The sequence below is a fragment of the Populus nigra genome, chromosome 1, assembly GCF_951802175.1.
Source record: "Populus nigra chromosome 1, ddPopNigr1.1, whole genome shotgun sequence".
In the NCBI taxonomy this organism is placed as follows: Eukaryota; Viridiplantae; Streptophyta; class Magnoliopsida; order Malpighiales; family Salicaceae; genus Populus; species Populus nigra.
The window spans coordinates 35807295-35824023 of NC_084852.1; the positions used below are offsets into that span (position 1 = coordinate 35807295).

Sequence of the window (16729 nt, forward strand, 5' to 3'; positions counted from 1 at the left end):
AATATAGTTTCCCAAATGAATAACTAAAATCATGATTGATAATTTTCACTGAGCCTACAACCATATGTGTGATTAAAACCGTTATTTAAAAAGTGTTTGAGAGCATTTCAACTATAATTTGTAAAAATTATGATTTTTTTTTTGCTTTAGATTATTTGTTTTATGTTTTTGAATCATTTTGATATGCTAATATTAAAAATAAATATTTTTTAAAAAATATTATTTTAATATATTTTTAAATAAAAAATATTTTAAAATATAATTTTTATATCAGTATCAAACACCTCTTTAAAACCATGCTTCCCCTTTCCTGTGTTTCTTCTCCCTTCAATTTTGGTTCATCAGCTTCCATTTTTGTCTTGATGAAACAAGGGTAGAGTTGTCCATGACCATAAGGTACTGTATCCTGATGGAACTGGACCACTGTGTGGATTGGGGCCATTTTGGTAACTCTCAATGCACAATCAGGGCAAGGTCAACCGTCTAAATTCCTCCGTTAAGAGAGATTCTAAAACTTAACGGCTCTTTTAAAAAATAAAGTTTGAATGGGAAAGATGGGCGTGTCGTGCTTTTCAAGTTTTAAGCCTTTTCGGTGTTTCTAGTTTTCCAAAAATAAACAAATAAATAAATAAATAGTCGAATATTTGACTATGATATTACCAGAATTACCCTCCTCCAAAAGCCCACCAAATATTGTCATGCCTTCTACTCCACTTATTAAAGTGACCTTATCGTATACCCATTTCGGTCAGCACGATTATAAAATTGAGTGTCAGTCGTACCAACAATACTCGTTGGATATAAAGCTGGTTGTTTGGTGTTATGGTTGATGATTTTTATTTTTTTTTAAAGAAAATTTTAAATTAATATTTTCAATATTTTTTAATTGTTTTGAGTTTGCTGATGTAAAAAATATAAAAAAAATTAAAAAAAATATTATTTTAATATATTTTAAAAAAAATACTTTAAAAAACAACTTATATTACACTCTCAAACATGCTATAAGAGAATGATCTTCTCGGCCACAATATCAAAATCCAATAATATTATACTAAATATGTTTGATATTATGGTAATTTTTATGATTGTTATTTTATAAAAAATAAGTTTGAGAAAATATTTTTAGTGGTGATTTTAAAAAAGTAAAATTAAAAATATGTGTTTGGTTAAAATTTTTATGAGATAAATTTTAGTATGCAAAATAAATTAAAAAAACATGTTTTTATAAATAAAAAATAGGTTATTTTAACTTTTATAAAATTTAAATTTAAAAAGAAATATGTCTTTTCATTCATATTTTTAAATTAAATAGGACACATGGCAGTTCATGTGTTGGCAGTCGTCTTGTAGCACCATGGCAAGCAAATATTATCCTCCACTTTTAAATTACAACTTAAATAGAATTTAAAAAAAAAAAAAAGTGGATGAAATTTCCAAGCTGATCTGAGCCATTCAATTTCCTTTCACTGTCCGGTAGTTGATGATAAAATGACCGGAATTCTATGATCACAAGACTCCATTCTTTGACAAAAAGAAAGACCACAAAGGCCGTATTCCTCATTTACTTCACATGGGAGGTAGGGCCGTCATGGAGCTTGTGTTTTTGACCTTTTCCTTCATGTTCATGCCTGTAAATCTCATGTGTTCATCTCCATGATCAATGAAACAGTTTCCATCCGCACACTAATTAGCCTTACATGTGTTAATCTCAAGCATTAATGCTTTGATCTTCATGCATTAATGTTTCCATCTACCCTTTTTAAAAAAAATTAACGATTTAATTTGCACGTGATGGGCTGGCCGTTTAGCTGGTAGCAGGTTAATTTTCTCATAACTAGAAATTGTCCACTAACGTTAATTTTCTCATAACTAGAAATTGTCCACTAACACGTGACATCGCTCTTCATTCACTTGATAGTTGAGATAAGACCAATTTGGATTCTCGCAAGTGACTTTTAAACATTATTAGGTGTTTGTGTTTGGAAACGCACTGGAGATTATTTTTTAAAATATTTTTTATTTAAAAATAAATTGAAATAATATATTTTTTAAAATTATTTTTATAATATTAACATAACATTCCTTATTTCTTTCAATGTTTGATATTTCTGCTCAACAATGTCATTTTATTTAGAAGAATAAAGAGTTGTAGTTTGGTGAATAATACCGTTTTAAAAACAGCATTCATTACATACTTCATTCGCCTCACCTCTACCACTTCTTATCACATTGATCTTTTTATCATGTTGATTTTCAACTTTATTTTTGTGATATTTAAACATTTTAAGAGTCTTATCTTTTCTTCTAAATAAATATGTATACCAATATATTGTGCAATCATTTATAAAAGAAATATTATATCTTTTTCTATATCTAGTTTGTATAAATTTTAAATCATTAATATTTGAGTAAATCAAATCTAGAGGTATACTAATTCTTTCAATTATTTAAAAATATTTTTTTTTATACTTGAATAATGCAAATATTACAGATAAATCGAGTTTTTTTAACATCTTAAAACTTCATTTTTAATTTAGCTTTAAATATACTCATTAATCATGATATTTTAAAATAAATTTCTAACCAAGAGGTGAGTATGTTTAATGTTACAAAAACTACATACTATAAAGCACCGCGTTCTATAAAAAATAATTTTTTTTGCTAAAATTTTTTTTTGTATATTTTAGATTGTTTTGATGCGTTGATTTTAAAAATAATTTTTTAAAAAATAAATAAATATCATTTTGATGCATTTCAGCGTGAAAAACAGTTTAAAAAACAACCGTAATCACACTCACAATAAACATTCAAGTAAAAACAGTAAAGCTTTGCACCAATTCTCCATTCCAAAACAAAAATTTATTTATCAATTAACTAATCCATGGTGGCTGTGGTGCAACTCCACGCTGGCTTGTTGCAAGGAAATTCAACTTCTAAAATCATTGAAACCACACACGAATATGTGCAAGCTCTTTTGTTTTGAACTCCAGTTGTTCCCTCGAAGCTAGAGCGACAAATATTGAAGTCAGAATGATCTGAATTGGGAACCGAATAAGAAAGAAAATACATGGAAGGGACAAATATTTGAGGTCTCAATCTTCAATGGAGCAGCATTTTTCTAATTTTCTTTTTAATATAATTAACTGAATTAACTTAACTAATCCTATAAATTTTAAGTTAATAATTATATAAATTCCAGTTGTGATAATTAGGAAATAAATTCAAGACTTGATGAGAGAAAAAAAAAAGGTACAAGATCATGGTATCTTAATGTTTTTATCATTCTAAGAACCGGAAACATGGATCATGCTTTCCATGTTAGAGACTCGTATCCAAATACCCACATCACCATTTTCTCCGCTTTAAGGTCTGTATGTCAACTCTCTCGATCGAGAGAGAGAGAGAGAGAAATTTGCAAAGAAAAATAACTCAATTATAGAGCAATCGGTATCTTGGTTGTTTTCCATTACCTCCGTTCCAGTAAAAGCTTGCCATGGCAAGGACAGCGTGGTTTTGGGCCTCTTCGACCCAAATCTCAATCGATACTCATGTTCTTAATCTCTTTTCTCCCTCTTTCGATAATCAGCGCCCGTCAAACGGGTTTCTGCTTAACTAATAAAGGAAGGGGTTCACTGTTCAAAAATGAAAAAAAAATCTATGGAAAGAACAAACGTAGTGGATGGTTCTTAATTTCAATGTAAAAAGGAAAAAAAAAAGAGAAAAAGAAACACAATGAGTAATAATAAACAATAACAGCAGATTTGTTTTTTTATTCAGTAATAAAAGGTATTTTGAATCAATTTATGCATCAACCAAGGCTGAATTATTTTATTTTTCCAAACGATATTAAAAATAAATATATTTCATATCGAGCACAAGCAGACTTAATTTAGTGGTTGTGTATTTGATATTTCTGTAAACGAAGCAAGGTTTGAGTATATCTGGTGAGTTAAAGATTGAAACGGGACATTTATTTATTTTTCAGTGCTTCAGTAAGTCTCAGTCATGAGTCATTGATCATGAGAGGGCAATATACAACCTTCATATATACCAGGTCGACAAGACCAAGGAAGAAAAAGACGACATTTACATTAAAAAAAAAAAAAACAACAAAAATTCCGACATGGGCAAAATCATCAGATATCCTGTTTTCCGACTCATCTCCTCTCCAGGAAACTCCAAGAAGCAGTGGCGGCTCCTTCTATGAGAATTAATACCGTCTTATTAATAATAATTACCAGATTAGGTCATACACACACACATACACATATACACACACAAAGGTTTATTGTTGCCGATAGATCTCGAGCAAAATGGCCACTTCCTCTGTCAACGATCCAAAGCATTTTTCACTATTCTGCAAAACAAACTTATCGGCAAACATTAGAGACGATCCATAAACAAGTGAATAAGCTATTTCAAGTGTATAAACTGAGAGAGAACCAATCGTGAACAGTCAGACTTCTAGGCTCGGCGCTTTCTGATGCTTCAAACTGACGATTTTCTGCTTGTCATTCTTCTGAAATCCCCGCGCGGTGTCCCAGCTGCATGCATACATGACCGAAGGCCCAAATTAGCATAAATTATACAAACCGGCCAAGCTTACAACGCACTGAAAGAAGAAGAAACATACGTGCGTACATACATAAATACATAATATATATATTTGTAAAATGTCGATTAAGCAGAGAGATAGTATAACATACGTGTTAGAGGTGTCCCAGGAGTGCTAGGTGCAGCAGGCGACTCAGGAGCTGAACCAGGATCCACTGAAAGGTTCCTCAAATTGGAACTGTTTGTTCTAATAATAGTAATGCTTCGAGTTACGTTCATCTCCCCATTGCTATTAGCTGAAGAAGCATTAACAGGAGGTGATGATCGTACAGGGAATGAATTATACTTTCGAAGTTTGCCAAGCCCAGTGTCCGGCATGGGCCCAGCAAGCGTTTCGTCCCAAAGCTTATGGAGAAATCCCATTACAAGAGAAATCAGATTTTCTCTTGTGTAACAACCGTAAGAGGCCTAAAATCAAAACAATTTTTTATTTTTGTTTTTTCGTTTTGTTGGACCTCAACACGTACGACTGTTACTGAGAGAGGGAAGGGGAGCGAAACGCAGAGAGAAGATAAGAGGAAGTTTTTATTTTCTTGGGTTTTTTCCTGCAATGAAATTGTGGTTTGGGGTTCTTTATAGAGGAAAGTTGAGAGAGAAGAAAGAGAGGATAAGGGGGTGGATCTTGATGGTCATAATGACGCAATGGCTCCGGCTAACATGGCTTTGTTAGCGGCCATCAAATTTATTTGGTAAATTTTTAAGATCGTGCGCCGTACTTAGCTAGCCGTTCAAGAACCTGAAAGACATAGGATAAAATATGGTTCGTTATGATGATTCAAAATCCAAAATGTTATAAGGGAAGTTTTTTTTCATTGTATTTTTATGATAGATGATCACGAATTCTTGTTCATCTTTTATTTTTTTATAATTGAAGATTTTAAGGGTTGGTGATAGGAGCTAAATTTCATGCAAAACAGTTTTTTTTTTTGAAAAATTTCAAGGACTCTCTAATAATTAAATTGGTGATTTTATTATAAAAAATTGAAGTAAATAAATATTAAATTCTAAGAATAAAAAAATTTGTTCTTAGTTTATGTATGATAAATGCTGAGAATAAATTGTAAGAGAGTGACGATAACAAATCTCTTTTTTGGATCATTCAGAGAGTATTTATAAACCTTGAATTTTTCTTTTTTTACTCGAGGGGTTGTAGGTTTTTTTCTTCTTAATCTTCAAGTGGGAGGAAAACCCTTACAATCAACATTAATATTGATTATAAGTGTCTTTTTATATGGCATTAATTGTTGATAGAAGTATTACGCGTCTATAAAAAACGATTCTACATCAATTTATACACAATATTAATGTCGATAAGATCACTCCTTATGATCAACATTAATATTGATTGATGTATGAATGATCCTTAGAGGACTTTTTTGCATAGCTAGGATGTAGAGAGATGATGACTCTAGATTCCCACCATGAGTGCTTGTATCACGAGGAATTCTTGGTTCAAAAAAGCATTAATCCTAGCATCTTGGGTTTGGTGCATAACCGAACCCAAGAGGGTTCAAGTATAATATCTTGCAAGATTCACGGGCGCTTGAGCTTGGCGCGTAACCGAGCCCAAGAAGATTAAGTTTGACATCTTGTTACACCTACAAGCGCTTGGATCTGGTACGTAATCGGGCCTAAGGAGATCAAATCTCATATATATCTCGTTAGACCCACATGAATTTAGACCTAGCGCATAAACGAGCTTAAGAAGGGTTGGTTCTAGAATTTTACCGAACCCCTTGCTATGAGTCTTGGTCTGTGCTGAGCTTTTATATAGGCTTTACGGGAAAGAAAAGTTTTCAGTATGTTGATTTATCACTTGGCAGCATAAAGAAGGAAAGTAAATGAATCCTGAAAAGAAAAAAGAAAAAAAAAGAGTAAAGCAGATAAGGTTTTCTTTGAACAAAGAAGACAAAAGATAGGAGTACCGTATGAAATGCTCACAATGCAAAAGTGGAAGTGTTCTCCTGGTTAAGAATTATGCGCTGGGATTTATACCTAAATCCCAAAATAATAGGAAATGATTTGAACAAAAATATCATCTTCTTCTAATTCCAGAAAAGCAACAAACTTATTTCCCCTAACGCTCAAGAATATCCTAATAGTCAGAACTGGATGGTAAAAAAAAAGAGAAATCAATCCAACGTTCATCAGAAAAACTAATAAAATAAAAGGAAAAAGTTGTAGCGAGAAGCCGACCGAGTTTATCTATATATATATATATATATATATATATATATATATATATATAACATGACGAGGAAGAAACCCAAAATAATAGGAAATGATTTGGTCAAGTAATAATGAGCTCGGCATCGATATAATTATTTAATAAATGATTCAATAATAAAAATTTAGGATAAAAATTTTTATATTTGAGTAATATAATTGTTAATATAATAACTATTAAATATTTATATAATTATTAATTTTAAAACTTGTAAAATTAGTTGTGTTATATGTAAATTAATTTGGATATTTATATTAATAAAATAATATTAATAATAATGATGAGCTCGACATGCGATCCCACAGATATATTTTGTATCCATTCTTACACGTCAACTGGATAAGGTTGCGAGTAAATCTTAGCTAGAACTACCAAAACTGGATGTCGAAGTGTTGTTGAAAGCAACATGGCATCATCCTATGTAGCCGCAAGCAGAATAGCAAGTATAGATTCCTTGCAAGACCTTCTGTTTTTCAGCTTATGTGGGTATCAATCAAACTGGGAAAATAGTTGCCAGGAGAAGGAAACATCACAGAGGATGTTCACGGCGTGATTCAAGAATAAAAACAAATCATTATGAAAATAATACCACCTTTGCAACTTGGACGCCTTTACCAATCCTCGAAAGTTTTTTATTCAACCATGTTATTTAGTAGTTCGTCTAATAATAAGATTTTGAGATTAAAAGATTTATTTTTTCTGTGATTTTAAATTCGAGCTATATGATTACTGATATGATGGCCACTGAAAGTTTACATAGTTATTAACTTCAGAATCCATAAAATTAATCGAGATGCGTGCAAGCTGACCCGGACACCCACCCTAAAACATTCACTTGCCATCAATTTAAACAGACCAGCTGAGGGGCTTCCTTATTCTTGAATAAGAAATCAAAATTTGATTAAACCTTCTGATTATTTATTTTGGGAAAAGATGTTGCTCTAAAGCTTAAAAAATGACATCTATATATGCTTTAAAAAAAAAAATTGAATTTATTTCTTCCAAATACAACATTTTAGTGGAAAGAAAGCCATAGTTCTCATGGGAACTAACAGAGGCTAAACACCGTGGGAAAACCACTGGACACAATTCTTGAATCATTGTGAATTGGAATGGTAGATTCGCGGTTTTACAATTTAAAAATTCTCAAAGCTTGATCACGTGGACTTATTTGTAATTTCATAATTATTTTTTTTAATAACTATTTAGTCAGAGGAGAAATGGAGTATTGTGATCAATAAAAATAAAAACAATAAAAAAATATTTTTCCACATGGTAATCGCTTTTAGGTGTTGCATGCAACTGATTCTAGTGATAAAAAATATTGTTCCATCGCGTCATTTAATTTGTCTTGATATCCTCCTCCTTTCTAGGTAGCATATCTGGTCACCAGACCTTTAGCTCGACACCACAATCATTTTTTTTTCCTCCTAGAAATCTGTGCCCGGCCATCCAGATTTGCAAATCAGCCGTTCAATTTTTTTTTAGGATTGAGTCCTTTTTTTAATTTTTATTTGTTTTGTTTTAATTAATTTCTAAAATTATTATTTTTTCAATTTAATCCTCCTTTAATTTTATAGTCTGTCAGATATCATTCTTTTAATTGTTATTTTTTTATTTGATTTTTTTCAATTTCACCATCCTTCATATTATTTCTTTCAGACTTTATGCTTACTTTTTTACTTTGGTAATTTTTTAAAATTTTAATTTTTTTTTATTTTATCTTTCAACATTAAACTGGTCAAGAAATGAGCTTTTTAATTGAATTCAAATCTCTAATTTCATGGGTTGTGAATTTAAAAAATTAATTCATATTTAGAAGATTCGTTTGGGTCAAACTGTGAATTGAAACAATAAATTTATCATTTTGTCCTTCAAAAATTCCACACTTACCCTCCTTCAAGTACTGTAGATTATATGTTTTTGAATATATTAAGGTAACAATGTTTTTTATAATTTTTTTTCACAATTAAATTACTAAAATACCTTTAAAAACAAAACAATACTTAACTTAGGTATAGGTTTTTTTTTTAAAAAAATAAATTCATTTTTCAAAGCAAGGTTTAATTACTCCATTGCCCTTAAAATAAAAAATTTTAAAATTTGATTTTGTAGGCTTATTCATAATCTCATATTGTTTTTTTCATTTAAAATTATTATAGTTTTTTATTTATTTTCGATGGTTAATTATAATTAGGCTTTCTAATTTGTTTCAATATAGATTAACTATGATTGATTTAAGTTGATCTAATATGTCATTATTTTTATTTTTTTAAAATATCATCCAATATATCACTATTTAAATATTTTAAAAATGCTTCAGGCAATATATATTAAATTTTTTACTTCTTCAACATCATTACATTTTTTAAGGTTGAAAAAAAATAAAATCTAATCCTCACCGCGGGTAAAAAACTAGATAGAACTTAAGAGACGTGCTCTCCCGTGGTTGGCTGAAATTTTATATGGGATTAGGAAATTAACACAGAAAAGTCGTTATGGTCCCCTCCATTTCTGTATGATCATGAAATTGGGCCTACAAAGACTTTGTTGATTATGTGCTCTGCTCATGGACTTGTATAAGGTACTTGATCGCCCTTTCAACTAATTTATTCAATTCTGTTAGGTCATGACAGTGAAAGATTACATTTAATTAAGTTGTTTATTTCTCAATTTTTTTCTAATTTCCCCCAGATAACCACTCACCGAAAACCCTTAACCATCCCGTTATGTCAGCGGAGAGTGACTTTGTCTGGATAATTTAATACCGTGGATTGCCTTCTTTTTTTCCCAGGTGGCCGGAGTTGCAGAAGGGAGTTAATTGGCCTCCATTTCATTAATGTGACCTTTACTCTTATCTTAATTATTTAGTCTTTCCCGAAAATTGCACATTTGAATATATTCTTTAGACAAAGGACTTGAGAAAACATCCCCCTTCTTCAAAGAAAAATAAAACTGTTAAACTATAAATTCTAATGGTACGTTTTAACGGTTATTAGTTAGGTTTTCGCCACAACATGTTGTCACTAATCTCCTGGTTATGTATTGGATAATTAATTAATTTTTTAATTTAAGTAATTTAATATATTTTTTATAGTTAAAGTATTTAGTGATTTAATATAAAAAATAAGGGTTAATAATTGGTAATAGGTGATGTCTAGTAAGCTATGTAACCAATAATTATGGTAGTATCGGATAATACTTAATAAGTTAGCTGATGAACGTAATATTATTCGATGTTAAAGTCAATAATTTTATAAAAAAAATAATTAAAATAATACTATAGAAAAAAATACTAAAATATATATGTAGTATTAATACGAGGACTTTCTCTTATGCCAGCAAAGGTGACCCATCATAACCATCAGCTTCAGTTTCATATTTTCAGGGTGGGAAATGGGGATTAGTCTAAAGATTGAGGAAGAATATCTTCTCTTCCATGGCTAGGTCATTTTTTTTGCTATAAAATACTCTCACTAGCACGAGACACATAATTATGAACTGCATTTGAGAGAAAATCCAGAACCCAAGTGATTATTTCCAAGTATTGTAATGTCAACTTGTTATCACCACTGTGCATTTAAAATCACAACTTGTAGCGTGAAACACCGTGCTCAACATCAACTTGTACCTTTCCCTAGCTTTTGTGTCTTCCCGTTCCAAAGACTTACTCTTGACCCTTTTTATCAACACACCTTTTTGGAAAAATTAATATTCGGAGGCAGTAGTTTGTTAGTATTTAATGAAGATTTCTTTTCTTTTAATGTACTCAAAGATCATAATAAAAAATTCATGGTAAGGACTTGATGTTCTCGGATGTGGAAAACAGAGCTGTCTCCGTATGTGTTCAAGATTTGAAGATTTTCTTTATATAAAACCTCAAGATTAGGAATTTATTGTATTTATTCCAGAAATGGGGACAGACTTCTCCGAATGTTCAAGCCGTTGAATGTATATTAAGTTCCGTAAATGGATCTTGTGAAGTACAATCATCTTGGCTTTGCCATTTCAAGAAATTTCCTCCAGAAATTCATTCAAGCAGCTGGGTTTACAGTTCCTCAGGTATCCCCTCCTACAAACGTTTAACTATTAAACACAAATCCTAATTGTTTCATACTGCTTTTTAATTCCACTAATCTTGCAGCGGTGCATTTAAGTTTAGTGACTCAGACATCAGACTGCTAATGGCAAAACCTGCCAGCTTCAACATTCCACTCCTCCCTCTCCCTCCCTCTCTCTCTCTCTACAATAAATACAGTAAAGCACCTTGCAAATAGAGCCCAAGTTGCACCAGTTGGTCCACGATTGTGGAAAATGTGGAAAAAACTAAAAAGACGACCATTTCTTGGTCATGCCCACGATGACAACCTTAAGGCTTCAGCAACTTGATTGAAATCTGGGACCCAGCGTTAGTTGCCTTCATCCAAGCAAAAAGCTTGATTAAGACAGTGTGAGGACTAGTGGGTGGTCAGTCACTCTCTACACGCACCATCAAACCGAAAAGCAGTCGAATTAGGCTTTTTCGGGTTATTACTACAGTACAGTCCATCATGCTTGGAAACACATAATGGAAGGGTCCTATACCACGTGTTGCAGGACCAACATGCCCAGAAGGGGTCATGTCTGTCGCAACCCATCAAACAACATTGTTGCCATTATATCCTCTGATCATAAGGATTTAGCATTTGTTTTCACTAATATGAAGTATGAGCACCCCCATCGTGTAAATGTGTTCCCTCCCATAGTGCCTAGTCAAACAATCCTGGTGTGCACCATTCCAGTTAAGCATGATCATGCCATTCTGTGTGTTAAGAGCCCACAAGAGAATTTCATTGCTTGAAATCAAAGGTATGAACATCAAAAAGGAGTGGGAGAAACAAAACTGACAATAGAGGCACTTTGTCACCATAGATAGCAAGACAGGATTATCACAATGACAGTTTCACTATGACCCTTGCCGTTCTCCATGAACCAGGTTTGGTTTTTGCGCTTCCATCATCAGCGATAATGATGTTGTTTGCTTCAACACCCTTCAACTCGAATAAAATTTTGCACAAGAGTACAATTTGGCCAGCAAATGCGCCTTCATCTCTTGAATCAGCCAACGCAACGGGGTGAAATGGCCAAAATTCTCAAGGTTGGACTTTGGAGTAACATCAACCATTTGACTGCAACATGATTCATGAAGCAGAAATACCATGGTCATGGGAGGAGACATCATAGCCAGATGAAACTTCTTGTTTCCTGCCTTTCCTCTCTCTACCGCCGGTTCCTCCTTGAACTCCTCCTCTTACTCCCTTCCCCTTCTTGAAAGATTGCTGGTGTTCCACCTGTCATCATAACACACAGAAGTAATGTATCAACAAGGCGATTGCAGATGATAATATTTATTCAAGTGGCATATTTCTGTACTTCAATTCTTCTGCTCTTAATCCAGGACTGACTGCCTCAACTGCAGTGTTGAATTTGATAAGAAATCCACAAGAGGGTAATTAGAGACGACAATGACACTTTAAAATAGAGGGTTCGAGATTAATTACGAAATAGTAGGATTAAAACTTGATTAATTACGCCTTGTTTGCAAGGATGTTTTGGGATATGATTGTAATGCCGAAACCATAAGTGAACCTGGTAGAGGCTTGTCCTAAATCCATCTCCCATAGCTCCATTTCAATGGTGCAACGATGCAAGACAATATAATATATAGAAATAGCATAACCTTAACATTATGTGCATTCTTACAACCGATCATAAAGAACTTACCCCTAAACAGAACTTCTCGACGTGAGAATTGAAGCCAGAAGAATCATCCACCTTACTCTTCTTCAAGTTCATATCGACAGAAACACGTTTATCATTTGAGTTGGAGCTTTCGCTGTATGACACACAGGTAGTAGCCTGACGGCCAATCCCAAACGAATCCAAATCCTCTTGGAACATCTCCTCAAACAATCCTTGCAATTCCTCAAAGCTCTCCTCCACGTTTTCCTGTCAACTCACATAGCAGCTGACATCAATAAATATACCTCGAGGCATTTCATTAAAGCAATGCTATGTCAAAAATTTATCATTGAGGCAGTATCATCAAGGTTTCCAACTTAACATTCGATAACCATTTCGGCTGATAAAACTCAAATTGAAAACATTTCTTGCATTAGAGCAAATTACAGGTTTATTCAACCCTGTTATCTTTCAATGTATCGTTTTTTCCCAGATATCAGACAGCAGGTTTGGATTTAGAACAAAATTCGAAATTCTTTTCAAAAAGCTACAAAACTTTTCGTATAGAAACATGAAAGATCAATAATACTTGCATCTCAAACAATGTCTGTGACTAGGATTTTTGCATGGTCTAACACTGCATCATATTTGATCGTATTTTACTGAAAATGAAGCACACAAATCATCCCAACTTATACCAAATAAATTCTGCATAGTCAGCCAGATACGTTTACCGCCCATCAATTAACTTCACATTTGCTGTATGATGCTAACGTTCATGTGGCCCACAGGCCGAAGGACCACTCAACAAGTACGGAATAATAGCCCTATTTTGCTATGGGGGGGACCGAATTTAATCATCAAGTTCATTAGCTAGAACCTTCCTCCGTGTCTGCCCATTGAACTGAACGGTCATTGATGGGCCCAATAACATACTTTGAACTTTGAAGGATATGAACAAATATGGCATCCTATCACAAAAATAACGGAGGGTTTGGAGTTTTTCTTTTTATCTTCTCAAAAGATTTCTTTTAATTAAATAAAAACTACTTTTTTAATTCCAATCTCTTATATTAACTCAGGTTTTTTCTTTCACATTGCTTTTTTAAATTAATTTTTTTTATTTTCTCTTTTAACACTCTTTACAATTTTTTTTTTATTTTTTTACTTTGAATTATCTCAATCTTATATATCAAGTGTGTTAGTTAAATTACTCCCGAGTATAACTCGAGTTTATATTTAATGTGACCTATAACACAACACAGGTCACCTATCTAGTATAGTTATAACTTTTAAAAGACAAGAAAAAAGATAAATTGTCCACCAATAAATACTGCGATACAAACTTATAATTTCATGGTGAAACAAATAACAAGTTTTGATTTCATCAAAACATATGAAAATGGAGTCCCATCAACCGCTATAAATGGCGTAAGCAAACATTTTTCAAATTAAGAATTTGACCATTAAAGAATTTATGTCTTATTTGACATGATTTGTTAAAATTAACTTTTAATTTTGAGTCATAATTCAAATAAAAATAAGTTAGGAACATATTTGAGAAGATTTGTCTCAAATCATCAACCTTTTCATGTATCATTGATATATTAGAAGTTAGAAGTTTTAACTTTTAATTAAAAAAAATCTTATTCAATTTCAAAAAAAAAAATATTAAGATAATATATTTTTATTTTTTAAAAATTATTTTTTATATTAGAAAACATAAAAAATATATTAATTTAAAATAAAAAAAATTAAAATTTTTGAAAAATACTTTCGCTGCCTAAGCATTTTCCAGAAAGCAATAAAAAAAAATAGAAACTTGAAAATTCGAAGGAGACTTACATGGGGCGTTGTTTGGCTCATCATAACAGCCATTTCATTCATAAATCCACCCATTCCCTGCGCAGGAAAATTTCAAGAAATACAAGAAACCATAAGTAAAATCACTCACAGATACTTTGATTTTGTTTGGAAACATATTTGAAATAATTTTTTTAATTTTTTTTTTATATTTCTAGATTTTTTATATAATGATATCAGAAATAATATTTTAAAAAATAAATATTATTTTAATATATTTCTCCATAAAAACAACCGTCGTTATTAAAAAAATAAAAAAAGCATACATTTTCGTCGTCTTCACTGTCATAAACACCTACGTCGTAAAGAAACCTCTTGTTGGTGTCAGAAAGAACTGTTAAATAAAAATCACTAGTGTCATGTCATTATCCAAAATAAATAATTAATACTAATAATTACAATAAAGGATTTTCTCCCTTTTTTGGCGAGCTATTTTTATATAAATAAATGATGCGAGAATAAATTACCAGAATAGGCCTGTTGAATTGTCTGAAACTTCTTTTTGGCTTCGTCAACGAACCTGGAATTTTCCGAAGCTGAACATCGATCTGGATGCCATTTCTGTCCCAAACAAAAACACAGCTTTTTCTTACTTTCCTGGAAAATATGACTACACTCCTTGAAGCTCCAATTCACACAAAACCAGTTCGAGAAAAGAATGAAAAAGAAAGTCTTGTTGAAGCGACTATCTCCTGAAGAAGAGAAGAGGAAATCATACCCTTTTAAGAGATAGAAAAGGAGGAGGCCCGAATAGCATTGGATTTGTTTGTTTCACACTAGAAAGATTAAAACTTTGTGACCCATTTGATTAAATTACAAGAAATGAAAAAAAGAGTGGTCAAATTTTTGCGCATGGCATGGCAGGAACCCAGCCAGAAATTCATTTCTTTGTCCTGGCAACCCAATAACAGAGCACAAAGATTTTATAAACAGACGGATCATGAGTAGCTAGCAAGCTTGTTTTGCAATTAGGTAGAAAAGATCCATTAAAAGAGAAGAGGGTGGTAGTTAAGGTCTAACCAGTGCAAGTTTCTTATAAGCATTCCTCAGCTCTGTGGCAGTGCAATCCTTATTCAACCCCAAAACCTGATAAAAGTCATTGCTTTTCCCTCTCTCTTCTCCTCCATTTTCCATTCTTGAGAATACACGACAAAAACAAAAGACTCAGCAACAAAACAACCTTCAAACCATGACCACCCCAAGATTCTTTCTTGTCGACAAATTGATGATACCAAACCAAACCAAACCAAAATTCTGTCTCTCAGAAAAAGAAAAAGAAAAAGCCCAAAGAACCTTGTGCGTATATGCCTAGGCTATAACATTAAATTAAAGACAAGTCTGAATGTGCATTAACCAAAACTCGGAACCTTAGCATTAATTTCCGCGCAGGGAAAGATTGATCGAATTGGCAAACAAAAGAAATTTAAAAGCCGCCGCAGCACCACCACCACCCTCTTCTTGGTTATTCCTTACTCTGCTAAGGTTCAAAGAAGAACTCTCCAGAAACCGGTATTTATATAGCTACTTGCTACCTGGGTCCTTTTTTTCAAGTCTTTTTAATTCCCACTTGGGTCATTTTAATATATGTGCTAAAAATTGGTGTGTGTTCTGAGATAAGGATTGGGTAAATTGGACGGTGCAGGGTGAATATGAGTGGTAGATTTGTGCGTGTCCAGAAGGTTCTGTATTTACTGTGATCGATCCCTTTTCACGGAACATTTTTTACATCGGTCCCCCCAACTCGACTGCTACTTGTTGACGCAAACTCAGCAGTGTTTTTTATGTGCTTTTAGAAGAAGGTATATAATCCCGTTCACTGTTACTGAAGTAGCCAAAATATTTCATATTAATTTAAAAAATAAAATAATTTTTATTTTATTTTAAATTTCGATCCATTTTATATTTTCTAAATAAATTTTATTCGGGATATTCCGATTTCATTTTATATGTTTCGTTTTGAACTTGAAAAGTCATTAAATTAAATTGGTATTTTGTTTAAGTTGAATTACTTTAAGTTAAAATTCTATTTAATCTTAACTATTTAGAAATATTTTAAATTTTAAAATTATATTTGTTTGACATTGTGTTTTGTATTGCATAATTTATAATTAATTTATTTTGAATTTGAATTATGTATTATATATATAAACAGTACAACCCCGAAACGGCATGCTGAAACGCTCCGAAACCAAAATATTTCATTCCAATTGAAAAAACAAAACACCTACCGAAACGAAATTAACAACCTTGTTTAGTACAATTTTTTTTTTGATAAAGTAATACACTGAAATTTTTTTTTTGGGG

The 16729-nt window shown here is 32.1% G+C and overlaps 1 protein-coding gene and 1 pseudogene across 3 annotated transcripts; both read right to left on the reverse strand.

The window, feature by feature from the left end:
* Nucleotides 1–3949: 3949 nt before the first annotated feature.
* On the reverse strand, nt 3950–5275 carry LOC133700874 (dormancy-associated protein homolog 4-like; annotated as a pseudogene).
* A 6365-nt stretch (nt 5276–11640) lies between these two features.
* On the reverse strand, nt 11641–15982 carry LOC133669592 (uncharacterized). Of its 3 annotated transcripts, none has more exons than XM_062089895.1 (7): nt 15446–15982; nt 15144–15318; nt 14893–15022; nt 14692–14759; nt 14408–14464; nt 12605–12829; nt 11641–12171 (listed from the first exon to the last, which is right to left on the reverse strand). In XM_062089895.1, exons 2-7 carry the CDS (start codon nt 15180–15182, stop codon nt 12022–12024), a joined length of 669 nt encoding a protein of 222 aa, XP_061945879.1. In that variant the 5' UTR covers nt 15183–15318; nt 15446–15982; the 3' UTR covers nt 11641–12021. The 3 variants fall into 3 exon arrangements, with proteins under 3 accessions (XP_061945879.1, XP_061945946.1, XP_061945807.1); XM_062089962.1 differs by having other exon boundaries at nt 14893–14986; nt 15446–15981; XM_062089823.1 differs by lacking the exon at nt 15144–15318 and having other exon boundaries at nt 14893–14986; nt 15446–15980.
* Nucleotides 15983–16729: the final 747 nt, after the last annotated feature.